The sequence below is a fragment of the Phlebotomus papatasi genome, chromosome 3 (assembly GCF_024763615.1).
Source record: "Phlebotomus papatasi isolate M1 chromosome 3, Ppap_2.1, whole genome shotgun sequence".
Classification (NCBI taxonomy): Eukaryota; Metazoa; Arthropoda; class Insecta; order Diptera; family Psychodidae; genus Phlebotomus; species Phlebotomus papatasi.
This window is the reverse complement of record NC_077224.1, coordinates 60,513,722-60,532,452: the sequence shown is the minus strand read 5'-3', so window position 1 is coordinate 60,532,452 and position 18,731 is coordinate 60,513,722. Positions and strand designations below refer to the sequence as shown.

The window sequence follows — 18,731 nt, the reverse complement described above, 5'->3', positions numbered from 1 at the left end:
AGAAATTAACAAATTAAAATTTGTGAATATGAATGGATTTTCGCTTTATTCGGAGCAAAATTAACTAAATAATGAAACTGTGGTATAGAAAATATATAAATATAGTAATTTAGTACTGTATTTATCATGAAAACTATAACGTTTCCATTTGGAGTAACGAAAAATTTCCATTTGGAGCCGGTTTGAATTAGCTTAATTTACCTTATGGACATGAATTTCTCTAGTGTGTAGAGGCCTGACAAGGGTTTTTGGTTTATCGAGTTTCGCGATGCAAAAATTCGGGTTCTCGGGTTTCGTGATACAATTTTTGTATTTCTCGTACTATACAATTGACATGGGTTTCTCAATATGAATTACCCCTTGACTCTGGTCAGGGCTTTGATCGGGCTGGGAGGGCTGGGAGGACCAAAAATTTATTCTCTGTGCATTCATAAGGTATATCACTTCATTAGGAATTCCTCTTTCCTCCTCTCTTGATTTCAAGCATTTTTCAAGTGCTCAACAGTTTCAAACTATCCAAAATTTAATAAAATTTTTATTAGAAATGTTTCTTGGCGGGAAAGCTTTTAAAAGTTTATCAAAGCGCGGGAAAGTGTTTAAAGCGCCTCTGTCGGAAAAATTAGTCAAATTCACTCTGTCAAAGTTTTGGTGTGAATTAATCGAATAAAAGGTGAGTGTTTTTCTTCAATTTTAAACCATTTTCCCAACAAATTTTCCTCATTTTCCTATCAATCCCAATGCAGTTAGTGGCAAAGGATATCCTGAAAGTGTAGTCTTGGCAAATAATTCTGGAAATCCCTGTGAAAACTTGAAAATTTCTCTTCACTGTGACATTTAACCCTTTCGCATATTCATTCAACAAATGACGAAATTAGTTTTTTTTTCTCTTCTCACCCACATTTTCTTTCTACGCTTTGCAAATTATTCTAATTGATGTGGTAGATTTGCAGTAAAAAAGGTGGGTGAAGGTGTTTGAAGGTAAAAATTTGGGGCTAAAAAGATTGTAGGGAAATTGTCTTGGAGAGGTGCGTGGGTTCAATTATGGCGCGTGTTATCAAAATAGCAATTTGGTTGGGGCACCCTCGTTTTTCTTTATCTCTTCCAACGAAAAAAAAAGCAAAATACACGTAGAAGAAATGTTTGAAAATATAAACTAATTAGAGGATAGTGTGATAAAGACGAGTCATATTTGTGTGGCCTCTGAACAATTCAATAAAAAAAAGCCTCCAATTGTCTTCACTTTCAAACCTCTTCTCTGTGCAATTTCCCCCCATTTGGTTACCCAATCGACATACTTTTCTTTAAAAAATTTCCTTCCTCTCTTCTTCGAGAGTTCTTTGCTCTCTATCCACAAATTCCAGTGCGATTTCCCCAAGAGATTCACCGGCAATCTCAGTTCCGAGGCGGAAGGTAGTGGTTCTGGCAAGGAAAATTTTGGAAGATTCTCTAAGATTCCCATGACTCATGTGATTATTTTTAATGCAAAAACCGCGAAAACTTACTCAAAATTTGCAAAAAAAGAACCTCATTTGAAAACAAATTGATGGCATGATCAATTGATGCAAATTGTTAACAAATACTTCTTTCACTTCAACTCAAAATTTTGCCTGAGAAAGTGAAAGACAAAGAGATGCAGCCCAAAACTTCCTCTCAATTTCACTTTCCACTCAGCCCAGAGGAGGAAGTTTGGCATTAGATGTGCTCCAAGAGATTCAGTGTCAATTTTATTATCCATCATTTCACTGCAATTTACCTCTTCCTTGTTCAAGAAAAAAAACCAGCCACTCTGTAGAGAAATCAGAGTAAAAAGTTCCCCTTATTGAATGACAAAAGACATCCAGTGATTGTTCAGTGTCTGCAATGATTAATAGTTATTTAATTGTTTTATCATCGGTACAAAACGTTAATAGTTGAAGTGGTAGGTAGTATTGAGCTTGAAAGTGTGAGCAAAACGGTGAAGTCTTAGAATTTGTTGGAAATGCCGATGGAAAGAAAATGTGGAAGTGACATTGAAAAATTGCAAAACTGAAGAATTATTAACTCGTGCAAAAACGGCCACGTGCTTTAATATTAATATAAGCTTAGGTTTAGGTCGAAAATGTTGAAAATTTAACAACGCAAAACCTAATGCTCGGACCTACACCGTTTTGTCTCAGCCGAAGTTTAGTTCCTTTTTCTTATGTGAAAGTGTCTTGACTGAAAGGTAAATAGCACAGGAAGTCTTGGATAATCTCTTTTGAAGATTCGATAAAACCCCCTTTTGTGTCTTGGATAACAATAAAAAATTGAAATTGATTAATATTATATTGCAACGTGAATTTTAAGGAAAGAACATTTGAGTAATTTGTTACTTCTTATTACAAGGTAAAAAAAAACAATTTTTTATTTACTTAAATCGATAGACGAAAAATCACAGATAGATAAATTTTATTCGTCACAATGTTTTAGTAGTACAGTTAATGAAGATACAAGTACGCTCTAGGGTGGCGGAGCTCAAATTCGAACTTAGGAATCTTGAAAAAATAATAAAAGAACAAATTAACCTTCATGAAAATGATAATTGGCAATCACATGTTAAATCACTAAATTTCAATCGTCCCAATTTATGGAAAACTTCCAAGTTGCTAAAGAATAGAGCTCAAGGTATTTCACCCCTTCGGAAGGGTAGGGTAAGTGTGCCAAATTTCGGCATAGTTGCATGCAAGCGACAAAGTCTCAAGTTTGAAATGTGATATTTTTAATATAAATTGAATATTTTTGTTACTCTTTTAAAAAGAGTGTTGCTTGGAACCTTGCAGACAGTTTATCATTTTTATTTTCTCTGAAATCATTCTTAATATATTTTAAAATGAATAATAATGTAGACATAGCATTGGTGGCCTATTTCGGCCACCTTAATTCTTGTAGTTCCTTGCCCTTCCAGAATTCTTTCAATGTCTTTTTCAAATTATCTTGCTCGTCGAAGCGACATTTTTTGTTATTTTTTTTTTGCATTCTACAATCTCAAGAGTATCCAAAAACTAAAAATTCATGGAAATTCGAAGACCAAAAAATATGGCCGAAATTGCAAGCTGGCCGTAATTTTGCACAGTTACCCTAATCAAGTTTTCATAACAGATGAACTTAAATCTCAAGAAATTGCTGATAATTTTTCCAAATTTCATAAAAATAATTTACCTAAAAAAACAACGATTATTGAAAAAGTTGCGCAAACTTTAAAATTACAGAAAAATCATAAATTCCCCTGTTAAGGCCGAACATCTTCCTACACCCCGGTTAATATCTACAATAAGTAAAGACTTAATTAAAAAATAAGAAAGCTTCAGGCATGGATAAAATTAATAACAAATTAGTTAAAAATCTTTCTAAAAAATCAATATCCGTACAGAAGTAGATCTTGAAAAATTCGAAAATCTATTTGAAGATCCAAAAAGAGCCCAAACAGAAGTAGATTTTGATTCTCCAATAATGTCTTGGATAAAAGGTAAATGGAACTCTTATTTGCACAAAAAGTCGTTGATGTTCGAAGAATTAAAATTCAATTTCGAATTTTCATACTAAATTTTCGAACAAGGTGGAGGAAATTTAGTATGAAAAGTTTTAGTTTAGTTTTTGGATCTTCAAATAGATTTTCGAATTTTTCAAGATCTACTTCTGTACGGAAAGAATATATCTCAATAACATTTTCATAAACTGTTTGAGGATCAACTACTTTATAAATGGGAATATGCAAACTACTCGTGCATATTTGCCTACCATTGAGAGCATATTTGCCAAATTATTTTTGAAATACTTCTCTAATGCAAATATTTTGCAACGATAAATTTGAAAGGCGTTTTTATGAACAGTTGGTGCCAAAACTATCATTTTTCTATACGGCGTTCTGTAACTTATTCGAGAAAAATCTCTAGCGGGTATGCTATTTTTCTGTATGCCTAATTGTTCTATTCCAATGAAAAATGAACATGTGTCTTTTATAGCACTTTACTGTTCTCAAGTGTTTCTGCATTATCGACTTTTCTTTCTGTTGATGACTGGGAAACAGTCGAGGCAGGAACCAAACAAAGCAAATCAAAATCATTAACACTATTAGGCGTCTTCTATACATGGGTATTTCGAAATGCCTTCCACTGTACTATGCACCCGTGCGTCTCGGGAAATCCCTCCTAATGTATCGTTCCTGTAATAAATTTTCTTTACCTTGTGTTATAATTTCTCCAAATGTGTCTCGGCTAAAATGAAAAAGTGACAGATATTCTATTTCGAAACATTTTGAAGTACATTCTCATGGTGTTTTTCAAAAATTTGAATTTAAAAAAAAAATATCAAAATGACTACGTTTTCTCGTTCAGTAATAACCTTCCGATTTGAGAGCTCTTTCCAGTTGAGGTTTTTTCTGTACCTATTTGAAGGTGTATCAGAGAAAACTTACCTAAAAACCTATTGGAAGGTCGAATGTTTAAACCGACGAGTTACACAAAAGTGGGCAAGTTCATAAAAAGGATATTTATTTTAATTAAATTGAAATTCAAACGTCTTGTCATTCAGAATTTCTACAAAAAACACAAAAATTCACTATTTGCTGCAAACGTTTGCATATTGTTTTTTTTTTACATTGTTGACGGTTGAAGTGTCAAGAATACCGTAATTCGGAATGGCAGAACAATCAGCGCTAAAGCGGCGAGTATGTGAACTTCGACTTTTGGGCTTCCGGTAGATTTTCGAATAGGTTTGGCTTGGCTTTGGAGTGGCTTTGTCTCTTCGAAAGGTTTATTACTGAACAGAGCCAATGGCTCCGTTCAAAACCACTCCGAAGCCAAGCCAAACCAATTCGAAAATCTACCCAGAAGCCTAAAGTGCAGGTTCACTTTCTCGCCGCTTTAGCGCTGATTGTTCTGATATTTCGAATTTCGGTATTCTTGAGTGTTCAATCGTCTAATAATTCTAGTTTGCATTACAGACAACCCTAGCGATGTCATATTAATTTATTAGCCACACCCACTTTATATTTTTAACTATCTCAATTTCTTATCATGAAGAGTAAAAATTTCGAAATTTGAGAGTAAAAAGAACTTTATGAAAAATACCTAAGAAATGAATTATTATTGTTTTATTGTTACAATTTTCGCAAGGGGCGTGGTTTAATTTTATATGTCGTATAGAATGTTAAAATTGTTTATTTTAGAAATAGGTGGGGTCAATAATGTATTTCCGATATTTATATTCATCCTGAATAATCCATTAAATCCATAAATCTATATAGTTTAAACTCGGTTAAAATAATTAAAATAAAACAAGGAGGTAAAAAACTGAAATTACTTTTCAGGGGGAGGTGCAAACGACGAGATATTTTCTTCCTTTGGTTGCTTTTCATTTCCATCCATCCATCGACCATTGTTATCCCACAGAAGTGCTGAATCGGCTATTTTATTTCGCATTCACGGAGGAAGGGAACATTCATTTGTGAAAGGAGAGACTGTGATTTTTTTTCGAAGTGTAATCTCTCTCTCTCTCTCAAAGTGTGCGTGTGTGTTGTGCTTAAGTGTTAAGAAATATTTTTAAAAAAAAAAGTAAGTCGGGATGTCTCAAATTGGGAGAACGGCAAAGAATCTCGATGGCACGAGATCACTCAAGTCCTCAGTGCCTCGTCAGCCGGTTCATCCGCAGCAAGTGTATGAGCTCCAAACTGTTGATCAGCTGATTGAGTTGATTGAAGTTGTGGCTGCATCACTGACGACGGCTTCAGTGGATTCGGGCAAGATGAACATGCTTCTGTCGAATTTGCGTGTCTATGGGCCACATTTGGAGGCCCTCTCCAAGGATATTCTGGATAAGGCCTTTGTGACCTTTCGAAATGCATCTCAGGATGAGAGACTCAATATCATGACGCGTCTCAATTTGCTCGAATTGATTGAATTGCGGGCTAAATCGTGGCAGATCTCGGACGAAGTCAACACATACTATAAACACAAGGCGACAAATGTTGAGGTGAGTCTTTTTTCTATTCTTTTTTTTCCATTTCAAAAAATATGTTTTCTATTCGAAATATTGTTTTCTGTGAACGGAACTCTGCTCTGTAGACAATACCGGGGCATGAAATTACTTCAGGTTTTATATCTCACTTTTTTTTTATAGATTACCGAAATTTCTTATTTCTAATTATTTCAATTGAAGTTAGAATGTTTTTTTCTAATTCGTTTAAAATTATTTATATTTTCTTAAAATACTTCGGGGAAAGCGCGCGCTACCTTCGGACGACTCAAGCTTCGGACAATTCAATTTTTTCTCTATTTTCCTCATGGATTTTACTCATAGCTCTTTTCTTAAAATTTGAGAAAATTAACTAGCTATTAAAATATAATATTATAACAGGCCAAATTCATTTATAACGCATTGGAAAAAATGATATGTGCGAAACATAAATCTTCCGAAGGTAGCGCGCTTTTCCCTATGACCGAAAAACAATTCGACATCGAATTTTCGAAGTTCAAAGTTAAACCACTTTGAAGAGCGTATTTCTCAACCGATTTTCTTAAATTAGGATTTTTTGTGAACGAGACCTTGAAATTCCCAAACCGACTGAACCGGACTTAATCGACAATCAATCGATGAAATTCTCGTAAATGATCTAAATAATTTTTTTCGAAAATCTTTATTGATTATTGATCGTATAGGTATATTTTTTCGATCTAGAAGCTTAACGGTAAGAATTATCGACTTCTGGTCTTCAGTGACCCCCCTTTATGCTTCAAATTTTCGAAGCATAAAGTTTATACAACTTTCCAAGGCCTATTACCCAACCGATTTTCTTCAATTTGGAATAATACCAGAAATTAGGCATAATTCGCTTGCAGGCAACCTTCAAACATTGAGAATTTTCTCTTTGTTTCCAAAGAGCTGAAGGGGAATTCTGTAACAGTATGACAATGTCATATGACAAATTTTCGAAATGGTTCTAGAGATCTTATTCCTCAACCCATTTGAACATGTTTGGGATCGTTGGAAAGGTATTGGAAAACCTGATTCATACGAACCACTTCAAATCGGTTCTGAATCAGTAATTAACCGATAAATAATTTTACTGCTCGAACTCGATTTTTTTACCCCCCCCCCCCCCTAAATTTTCACCTTCCGCCCCCGGGTACCACTTTTCTCAGGATATCTTCGCTTTTCAGACAATTTCTGAAATAATAGATCACGCTATTTTGTCTGTGAGTGTGTCGGTTCCGCCGTTACCACGTCTAGAGTGCAAACGGTTAGAGATAGACACTTGGGACTTTCAGGGGACACCACAATAAATCGACCGTGGGGCCATTAACATGCCTCTCTTTTTCACCTTACTCCTCACCTTCCCCTCCAGAATCATTTAATTTTTGGGATTTTTTTTTCATTTTGGATATACAGTAGATTCTCTCAAATTTGGGCTTTTGGGACCGAAATGTCACCCGAATTAGAGAGAAATTCGGACGACAAATTTTTGAAATGCAACGATTTTTTATTCATCTGTCACTTTTTTCAAATTTAACTGCTGCCCGAATTAAAAAGTAGCCCGAACTTAAAAGAGGCGAATTAGAGAGAGTCTACTGTATTTTCGATGTTGTCCAGGCGGACATTTCGTCCATATGAGAAAATCCCGTTGAATCATTCCTAATAACGGTTTTTCAAGGTCAAAGGCTAAAATGACTAGGAGCGCATATATCAACCAAATGATATCACGTTTGGGCTCGTTGGAAAGGTCTTGGAATACAGGACAAGCCTGAACCAATTCCAATCTGTTATTAACCGATTCATAACCGATAACTGATTTTTATCCACAATTAAATGTATTTCTGTATTTTGGGCAATATTTTGAGTAATTTATAAATCGGTTGTAAACCGGTAATGAACCGGTTATTGACCGATAAGTAATTTTCGTCCGAAAATCAATTCTATTACTCTTAAAACTAATTTGAGGGATCTTTTGAGCGACTTATAAATTGTCTTAAATCGGTTCAGAACCGGTAAACGGTAAATGATGCTAAAGTACTTTTGCGGTGTAGCATCTAAGTTACGAGTTCGAATCTAGCACTTCAAAAGCATGGGACCTGGGACACTTTGCCACCTTTTTTTTCTCAAATTCGGGCAATATTTTTAGGTCATTTGCTACCCAGTTTAAATTTGTAACGAATTAATAAACATTTTAAAATTGCTCAGTTAGTATCTTAAGTCTCAAGTTCGAGTATTCTGCAAACTTGAGGCGTTTTTCCATTTTTTTGGGGTTTTAGAAAAGAGTATAAAAAATGTAAGAGTCAAATAGTAATTTATCAATGATTTTCGCTACGAAAAAGATTAGGGTAAATGTACTAATTCAAAACCGTTTCCTTTAACTTTGACAGAAGATTCAACACATTAAGTTCATATTCTTCTGAAGATAATTACATAAATTTGCTCCTTGACTCTTCTAGAATGTTACTGTTTAATGAAAATTCTTTAGATATAATTCGAAAACTTCTTAAATACAAGAAAAATACTGCGAGCGTAAAATGCTTCTATTGGAAACAAATTAATCTAAATGGAGACAAGGGAAAGTTTCTAATTGGAGACAAATAGCGTAAGTGAAACCGCGCCGAAAGGCTTCCAAAATCTTGTTGAGTTGCTCTTGACTGCAGGATTTGTTCTTATTCTTGCTCTTTTCTTTAATTATTCTTTATTCTTTTTTTTCTTTATTTATATTTCCGGGGTTTCCTATTACAGCATTTGTAGAAATTTAAGAATAAACCCTTTTTGTTCACGAGATAGGTAATTATTTCATTTGAAAACTTATCGTACCGTTAACAATAAATTTTAGCACAGTTAATTAAAATTAGCCAGAAATATGACATAAATGTTAAACGAAATGAATAAATAACAGTCACTTTATTGTGTTTTTCATTGGAAAACATGGTCGACCGATAAAAAATTCGATGCTGAAAGGTACACTTTTATTTTTTCTGAGAAATTAATAAATTAAAATTTGTGAATATGAATGGATTTTCGCTTTATTTGGAGCAAAATTAACTAAATAATGAAACTGTGGTATAGAAAATATATAAATATAGTAATTTAGTACTGTATTTATCATGAAAACAATGACGTTTCCATTTAGAGTAGCGAAAAATTTCCATTTAGAGCAGATTTTGAATTAGCTTAATTTACCCTATCTAATGCAAAAAGCAGATCGTTAAATTTGATAGGCTTTGGTTTTCAATGGTTCAATTCGCTTTCAGCCTGCTTTTATACCATCTGCGACAGTGAATGACTTGACGTTGTTAGGCACCTCCCCCCCGGAATTGATGGGACAGTCACAACCAGCAATTCTGGCCCCAGGTGAACTCTTGAGGAATTCTGGAAAATTCACAAAACCCACAAAGATCCCCGGGAAGAATTACTCAAAGGACGAAGTTGTTATTCGAAATGCTGACTCTGGAAAAGGTAGGATTAATTTTTATATCTTTAAATTCAAAAAACAATATTTCAAATTCAATGAAAGAAGAGATAAAAAAAAAGTTGGAAAGAGATCAGTGATCTTCATAAATTCAAGATATAATACCCGAAGAGGTATTTCTTGTTAATTTTTGTACATGGAGCATAAATGCTAAATTACTCAAATTCTTATCATCTTGTTGTTACATTCCACAATTCGCTGGAGTGTGAAGAAGTTGAGTCTTATATTGGGAGAAAAAAAATACATTTATTGATGAGTTTCTTCTTTTTCCTGCAAATACACAAAACAAAATTGCCACGCACTACGCAAAAACAAAAAAAAAATGCGTGCAGTTATGGGCATAAAAGGACGTAGAGTTCACATGATTGAGGAGTTGAGTGAGACAATCATTTCATTTCAGAGAGGTAAAACAAAAAAAAAAATTAATAATTTTGGATTAAGAATCACACAAAATATTAACTCTGGATGATCATCATTAACTCCTATACTCTGTGCCTTTGTGATTCGTGGCTCTTTTAATTTGCAACTATTTTTTTTTTTTAATAAAACATTTCTAAACAGAGAGATAAGAGAAAGAAAAATCGTGCAAACTCTAATTCATTAACATTTTGACATTGCACAGCAACATTGCATTTTACTTTCATTTATTTCGTTTCTTTTATTACCTGTTTTTTTTATTTTTATTTTTTGCTAATGTTTTGGTCTGTTTTTTTTTTGGTTGAAAAATTTATTAGGTTTTTGTTTATTGCAGTTTTCTCTCATATTTTTTTCATTTCAAAATCAATTTCATGAGTCATTTGAAATTTTCTATGTTCGTGATTCGTCAGAAGAATATTTTCACACAGTCATCTCATTACAAGAAGAAAAAAAACATAATACACTTTATGAGATGAAGGAAGATGCTTCAGTGCTAAAATACATTTCTTTGTACACAAACACAAAATTAAGAAATGTGGTTAATCTAGCGCCTAATTTAAATGTTTGGCTTTTGCTACAAATTTATTATTTTTTTCATAATTGTTTTCTCATTGAGCCTAATTTTTTCTTGCTTATGAAGATATGATTTAAACGTCGAGAATGTGCTTGAAAAACAAAGTGTCTGGTGTTATGCCTTATATTTATCCATTTACTAAATTAATTAATAACTAAAACTTTAAAATAAATGGGATAATTCAAATCACTGATTACTGATTCATTGAACATAAAAACAATTCAAAGGAATTTTGCATAAATACAGGGGCATGACATTTCCTATGCTTCGCCCATACGTATATACCGTGCCGAAAAAACTTTTGGGTTTATTAGCTGTTTTCTGTCACTGTAGAAAGACTTAGAAAAAAAATATAAATGCAAAATGAAAGCCAACTTAATATTGATTAGGCAACCGAAAACCCCAAATTGGCAACCTACGTAGCTTTGGAGATATGTCTTGAAACGTGTACGAAAACAGGAATAAACTTACACTAAAACTGGTCGCATTTGCAGAGGTAATGCCACCCCCTGCATAAATATGTTTCTTAAAAATCTTTATCATGGTAGGAGAAGTGGAGCACTTTTGAATTGGGGCATCTCTGAAATAGGATATTTTTTCCTATTAATGCTGGAACTCAAAAAAAGAGCAATATATGCAATCCACTTTTCATCGAATTTATTACCCATCTAGAGCTTAAACTGTAGGAGATATCAACCTCCGGTATTTGGTGACCCTAATAAAAAAGAACCTTTATCTCCAGACTGTTTTTCCTTGACCCCTTTCCATCAAAATCATGTTTTTTTGGTTTATTTCGAAAACTGGTCTTAGAATTTCTTTTAAATATTTTCGACATCGAATTTTCGAAGGTCAAAGGTCAATCAGTTTAATTGGCTAATTTTTTAACCGATTTGTTTAAATTTCGATTTTTTGAAAAGATCTTGAAATTTTCAAATCGGCTGCATCGGTTCCAATCGGTAACGAATCGGTAAAATATTTAAAAAATTAGTTTATCGTTCTATAACATTTTATTTTTATTTGGCCGAAAGTTTATAATTGGCCTGGAGGTCAAACGATAAGAGATATTGACTTCTGATCTTCGGTGACCCCCCTTTTAAGTCAATATGATCTCGACATTGAGAAAGAAAGAGGCTACGATTAACTTTTTTCCGTCATAACATTAACACTTTTCTGGTGTAAAAATATATCAACATTTTTTAATGTTAATTTTACACCTTTTGAGGGTAAAATCAACATGAAAAAGGGTAACTTTAACCCATAATATACCTAAAAAGGGTAATATTTACACAGATTTCGGATCAATACTGCAGGGTAAAATTAACATTTCCGGAATGTTATTTTGACTTTTTCGGATTTCTCTCAGTGGAGTCATTCTTTCCTATTTTTCTCATCTGCCTCCTTCCCATTTAAAATCTTTTTTTTTGCTTTATTTCGAAAACGGCTCCTAAGATTTATTTTATTTTCGAATATATTTTGGAAGTATATAGTCTATGTGAACATTAAAGTTCAAATTCATAAAAACTGCAATTTATTAACAATTATAATTTTTGAAATGTTTTAAAAAAATAAGTAAAGTACGTCATTTTGTTAAAGAGAAAGATTTACATCAAATATATGCCATTGAGAATTACCAAAGAAAATTGATTAAATTTGTCGGAAATGATGATTTCGACGAAAAGAACCAAAAGACCAAAAATAATTAACAGCGCCAATCTGTTAAGCGTTTCTGAATGAAGATTATCAAAATTAGCTTTCATGAGCATTAAACATGCTTCGGTAAAATATTTTCAAGAGTTGTCATGACATGAAAAATTCACAATGAAGGAAAATGGGTGTAGCATAAATTGACTAAAAGTGTGAAATGGGTATTGTTCGAGTATCTTAAACCCCAAAAGTTTTAGCTTTCATCTGGCGAATGATTCAAATCGGCAAAACGACCAAATATCTTCGGGAAGAAAATGAAGAAAATAACTAACAAGAAATTATGTAAGATCAGGGTAATACGAGGTAATCTGGAATCAGGTCTAATTTGGAAGTTTGAGATTTCCTAACAGATTTAGATAGCAAAGGGAAAAAAATGATGAAGTACTTTCGAATGTAGATTCTTGTACTTCTTCGTTGTTTTATTTTTTTTCTTTGATTAGGGTAAATGTACTAATTCAAAACCACTTCCAGACGCCTTTAACTTTGACAGAAGATTCAACACATTAAGTTCATATTTTTTATGAAAAGAATTACATAAATTTGCTCCTTGACTCTTCTAGAATGTTACTGTTTGGTGAAAATTCTTTAGATATAATTTGAAAACTTTTTAAATACAAGAAAAATGCGCGAGCGTAAAATGCTTCTATTACAAACAAATTAATTCCAAATGGAGACAAGGGAAAGTTTCTAATTGGAGACAAACAGTGTAAGTGAAACCGCGACGAAAGGCTTCCAAAATCTCGTTGAGTTGCTCTTGAGTGCAGGATTTGTTATTATCCCTGGTCTTTTTTCCTTTCCCATCTAAAACAATAAGAAAATCTCTCCAGAAAAAAATATATTTCCGGGGTTTCCTATAGAAGCATTTGCAGAAATTTCAGAAAAACCCTTTTTGTTCACGAAATAGGTAATTATTTCATTTGAAAACTTCTCGTACCATTTACAATAAAGATTAGAACTTAATTTAACTAAAATTAGCCAGAAATATGACATAAATGTTAAACAAAACGAATAAACAACAGTCACCTCATTGTGTTTTTTTTTATTGGAAAGCATGGTCGATCGATGAAAAATTCAATGGTGAAAAGGTACACTTTTAATTCTTCTGAGAAATTAACAAATTAAAATTTGTGAATATGAATGGATTTTCGCTTTATTTAAAGCAAAATTAACTAAATAATGAAACTGTGGTATAGAAAATATATAAATATAGTGATTTAGTACTGTATTTACCATGAAAATAGTGATGTTTCCTTTTGGAGTAGCGAAAAATTTCCATTTGGAGCAGGTTTTGAATTAGCTTAATTTACCCTAATCCATCAGAGTTTCTACAATTCTTTTCTCGTAAGAAGTTTTGGGGTTTTGGGTCTTCCTTTCTTTGATTAGTTATTCAATTGAACCGAATTTGTAGTTAATTATTAAAAAAAAAAAACAGGGTAAGTGTATCAAATTTCGGCATAGTTGCATGCAAGTGCCAAAATCTTAAGATGTAATGCAAATTGAATTTTTTGTTACTTCTTTTTAAGAAGTGCTTCTTATAGAACCTTGAAAATAGTTTATCGTCTTTGTTTTGTCTGAATCAATTCTTGAAATGAATAAAAATATAGACATAGCTTTGGGTATTATTTCGGCCACCTTGATTCTCATAGTTTCTTGCCCTTCCGGAATTCTTACAAAGTCTTTTTCACATCATCTTGTTTGTCGTAGCAGCATTTTTTGTCTTTTTGCAGTGTATAATTTGTATAGTAATGCAAAAACTATAAGTTTATGGAAATTGAAGGAACAGAATAAGTGGACGAAATTGGAATCTGGCCGAAATTTGTTACACTTATCCTATCTGAAGAGTTTAAAAGTAGGAAAAATAAACTGATTGGAAAAGTCGTAATGAAATCTAAAGAATTTAAGTTTCTTGATGATGAACTTCTAAATTTCAAAAGGAAATATTTATTTTATTTTATTTATTTCGATGTATCGGGCTTTTATTGCCATTTTGTACATTGTTCAGTTTACAAGTTTGTTATTCAGTTTACAATGTTTGGTGAAAAATGTCCATTCAGACGCTTCAATCATTTGCACCGGGCGGGACTCGAACTCACAACTGTGACAGTCGAGCCGGGGGTCACACCGCCCAAGAGCCGAACGCTCTTACCAATTGCACCACGGACTCCCTCAAAAGGAAATATTCATATACAAAATGAGCCAGTTCGGACATGTAAATGGTTAAAGTTGTTCAAATCATAACCACTGGGCGTCATTGAACTTAATTCCAAAGTCTAGATTTTCTATGAATTGTCATTCCTGCGTTATTATTAAATGAATCAGTTTTGGTGTGAGAATTATGCCCAGCACACAATAACTTTTGTTTGTAAACATGTTTTCAAAATTTTCTATGAGAATGAGCGAGATGACTAGATCTAGATCTCATTCACTCTCATTGAAATGTCGAAAACATGTTTAATAAACAAAAGTTATTGTGCGTTGGGCATTATCCCCAAAAAAATATCTGTACAAAAATAGAATTTTAATAACTCAATTATACTTTTTGCATGGGACAATTGTCCTCTGAAAAAAAATTAAAAACAAACAGTGAATCCTGGAGCCAAAGAACGTCTAGTTCAGATTACTGGACCAAATGAGGATAAAATCAAGTGAGTTTTTGAAATATTGGTGTTAGAAATGGGAATTTGATTTTTGGTAATTTCTTCGGGAACATTGCTTTGTAGCTATGCTAAGCAACTGATTGAGGATACAATCAGACGAAATGCATCTCCAGTGCGCCTGGAGACATCTCAAGCTGGTGGCTCATGCAGTTCTCTGGCCTCATCGGCTTCAGATGAGACACAGAATTCCCTGAGAGCTGCCCGGAACAGTATTGGTGCTGCTGCAATGGCCGTCATTGCGGCCAATCAGCTAAACAATAATCCATATATGCCACAACAAGTGGCAGCAGCTGCAGGAGCTCCAGGTGGTGGTGCCTTAGCATCTCAGGTGCCTTCAGGGGGCAAGTTGTCACGTGGTAGCGGAGTTGCTACCAGTGGTCAAGTGCTCCTCCACAGCTACTCAACAAATGATGCCTCACTCGGTGAATACAAATTTACCGTGAGTGTTGGTCCACACAATATCAAAATCACGGGAGATCGCTGTGATTTAGTCAGGGCAAGTTTATTTAACTTTTTTTTAATGACAATAATTGGGAATTATTAATTTTGGGGGGATGTTTTAGGCTGCCAAACTCGTGCTGGATGATTATTTCAGTAGCAGCGAGTTTTTGGCATCTGTGGATGCTGGAATGGGTGGATCCTTTGAAGCATCCATTCCATCATATTCACATCAAGGTGCTGGATCTGTGCCATCGACTCCACTCAATCCCTATGCTCCACCTGTTGTCCCAGTCTCCCATCAACTCGGCGGTTCAACCTCCCCCTTCGCAGACAGTGGCATTGGGCTCAATTTGCTGGCCCAGAGCGCTTCAGGTTCCCCAGGAAATGGCCTAAGTATCGATGCTGAGGATGATGTCTTCACAGCTGAAGCTCGTAAGTTACTAAAAAACATATTTTAGGGGCTCATTCAGAGAACTCAACTGACTTGGACAATTCAAAGTGCATTTATCTGAAAGAACAAATTCAAAAAATATCTTTGATAAAGTTATAATAATGGAGACTGGGGCAAAAAGTAACAAATTCAAAATTCAATATCTTCCAAGGTAAAAAAGATAGCAACTCAAATTTTTTTCTATAGATAGCCTCCTTAGACCATCTTCAATGTCGTAAGTTTCTTAGAATTCGAACAAGGAATTTAGAAAATAAAAAATATCGAAATTTTTAGCCCTATTTTTGAAATATTTTCCTTGCAGAAGATAAAAATTATTACCTACTTATTTTCCAAAATTGATTCACTGGTGAATATTTCCTAAATAATTTGAATTTTTTGAATACGAATCCGCTATCTATTTTAGAATTTCACAAAGATTGTTTTCTCCAGAAATCCTAGGTCACTTGGGGTAAAAAGTAACAAAAGGTTTAGAGCAAAAAGTAACAAAAAGCGGAGCAATTTCTGATGTCTCACGGTGAAAAGAAATGTCATTATCATGTTTCTCCGCTTGTTGTTTGCATTGGTCAAACGATTTGCAGTCTTTTGTGTGTTTTTTTTCTAAAATAGCTTGAAAAACGCTTTTCTCGTAGAGAAAAAGGTGTTTCACTGCGAAAAAAAAGAGGGTGCGATTAACTTTTTTTCCTCATAACTTTAACACTTTTTAGGTGTAAAAATATATCAACATTTTTTAATGTTAATTTTACACCTTTTTAAGGGTAAAATTAACATGCAAAAGGGTAAAATTAACCCCCAATACACCTAAAAAGGGTAATATTTACACCGATTTTGGATCAATAGTGCAGAGTAAAATTAACATTTCCAGAACGTTATTTTAACTTTTTCGGAATTCTCTCAGTGTTTACAAAGATGTAAATGAATAAATTTTCTATGAAAATATGTCCTCTTGGTCTTTTTTCAAATTTACGGAATTCCGTAATAAAGCGAAACAAAATATGATAATACCCAATGTCTGGTACTATTTGCCCCAGTATTTTTGAGAATAGTCACAAAATTACCTTTTAGAAATTGGCTCGATAAACTGTATTTCCTTACAAAATAAAGGAAAATGACTTCCACAAAATTGTAGAGCGGTAAATTTCCTATGAAACTGCGCTAATTAGGAATTTTTGAAGCGCTCGAGTAGCTTGTAAAAAAAATAAAATATCCGTTTTGTGACTTTTGCCCCAGTCTCCCCTACTGAAAAAATGGGAAAAAATCACAGTAATGATTTTTATTCAGTCTCCTTGATTTATTCTTAAGCAATATGATCGTTTTTGTAATAATATTTTGTTACAAAGATTAAAAAACATACAATTCATTGACGAAAATATCAAATTTTAAATAATTTTTGTAAAAAATTGTCAAAATGGCAGATACGACAAAAGTAGACGGAAACGGTTTCTCGTTCTTATAATCAATCATATTTAAAAATACGCTATTTCTAGTTGTTGTTATAATCAAAATTAATTTTCTTTGTATTTATTTAATTCTAGGACGAAAAATAAATTTCAAATATACTTTTAATTTTGGTTTTTTGCGAAGATAAATATTTAACTTCCTTATACTCTTGAAAGGTTTTTTTGGTGTTGTAAAATAAAAAGTTATTTAATTTAATTTAAATTCGACTTTTGCATTTTTGGAATATTTTCACTCACTAGAAACACATGAAATAATTTAAATTTAAATATTTTGAAAGTATTTTTCCAAAAGGCAAGATGGAATTTTTGCGATAGATGCGCACTTTTGGCTTTTCTAAGCGAATTGTTGCATATTTTATTAATCTTTCTGAATTGTAATTTATTTTGATCGGTAAATATATTAATTTTGGTCAGTCAAAAAAATAAATCTACAAGAGGTTGAGTGTATTTTTCTACAGTTAGCATTTTAGATTGTCAAAACTTACCTAATAATTCACTGCTTCGAAAGTTCTAAACTGGTCAAATTTGATTTTAGGCAGACCAAATATGAAATATTCCTAACCAAAATTGATTTTACTAATCAGTTATTTTTCTAATGAACATTTTTTTACTGATGAAAATAGATTTTTTTTTCATTAGTCAAAATCGATATTTAAGCGTTCGCTACACCTTTTAGATCAGGAAAATTTTATAAAATCTAAATTTACATCCCTTACCAAAATGTTTTGCATATGTCTATCCTACTCTTTCGCACTCTTCATCTTTTGAACATCAAAACGAATTCAATTTAGTTCTATTTAATTTTGAGCGCAAAAGTGTAAGATAGATATATGCAAAATGTTTGAAAGAGGAAGGAATGCGAATTTAGATTAGATTTTTCTCGACTAAATTGAATTTTTACTACTCATTTCGAGTTAATAATTTACAAGTTTGAATTTTTTACTGGCTTAGATTAAGAAAATTTCATGAAATCGAAATTCACATACTTTTTCTTCTCTTATTGTTTGCATAAGTCCATCCTACACTTTCGAACGCTTCTTCTTTTGAACGTCACACCAAATTTAATTTAACTCCGAAACGTTGTAAGAAGAGGAAATAGAGGAGATTTCTTGAAGGTCTTTGCCGTGTTTTGACTGCAAAATTTAATTTAATTCAGTCCAGTTTTCAGATCGAAAGAGTGGAATACACTTATGCGAATCTTTCGAGGAAGAAAAATAAGTCAATTTTGACTTTATGAAATTTTTCCGATCTAAAATGTGTTCCGGACACATTACTGACCAAATTTAAATTTTCCACTGGCTATTTTTATCAAAATGACGGTCATTTTTTGCAGACTTTTCATTTTACTACAGAAGAATTGGAAAGATTTGTTTTGGAATTGATAAAAAGGGAACAAAAAATTAAATTTTGTCGGTAATAGCTCCGGCCGCTCCGGTACACCTTTTATGTCAGGAAAATTTTCCAAAGTCGAAATTGATTATCCTTTCTTTCTCAAACGTTTGCCATATGTCTGTCTCACGCACTATTCTTCCTTTATTTAACGTCATAACAAATTCAATTTAGTTCA

The 18,731-nt window shown here is 33.0% G+C and overlaps 1 protein-coding gene across 4 annotated transcripts in view; it reads left to right on the top strand.

Moving 5' to 3' along the window:
• Positions 1 to 597: 597 nt before the first annotated feature.
• Positions 598 to 18,731, top strand: part of LOC129807046 (eukaryotic translation initiation factor 4E-binding protein Mextli) — a 26,985-nt gene continuing 8,851 nt past the window's right edge. For 2 of the 4 annotated variants that reach the window (XM_055856028.1, XM_055856026.1), the window contains exons 1-7: positions 598 to 670; positions 5,327 to 5,988; positions 9,246 to 9,450; positions 9,796 to 9,867; positions 14,743 to 14,803; positions 14,879 to 15,311; positions 15,379 to 15,688. In XM_055856028.1, coding sequence (XP_055712003.1) covers positions 5,581 to 5,988; positions 9,246 to 9,450; positions 9,796 to 9,867; positions 14,743 to 14,803; positions 14,879 to 15,311; positions 15,379 to 15,688 — 1,489 coding nt within the window. In that variant the 5' untranslated portion in view covers positions 598 to 670; positions 5,327 to 5,580. The remainder of the gene's footprint in view (positions 671 to 5,326; positions 5,989 to 9,245; positions 9,451 to 9,795; positions 9,868 to 14,742; positions 14,804 to 14,878; positions 15,312 to 15,378; positions 15,689 to 18,731) is intronic. The other 2 variants (XM_055856029.1, XM_055856027.1) reach the window with 1 other exon arrangement.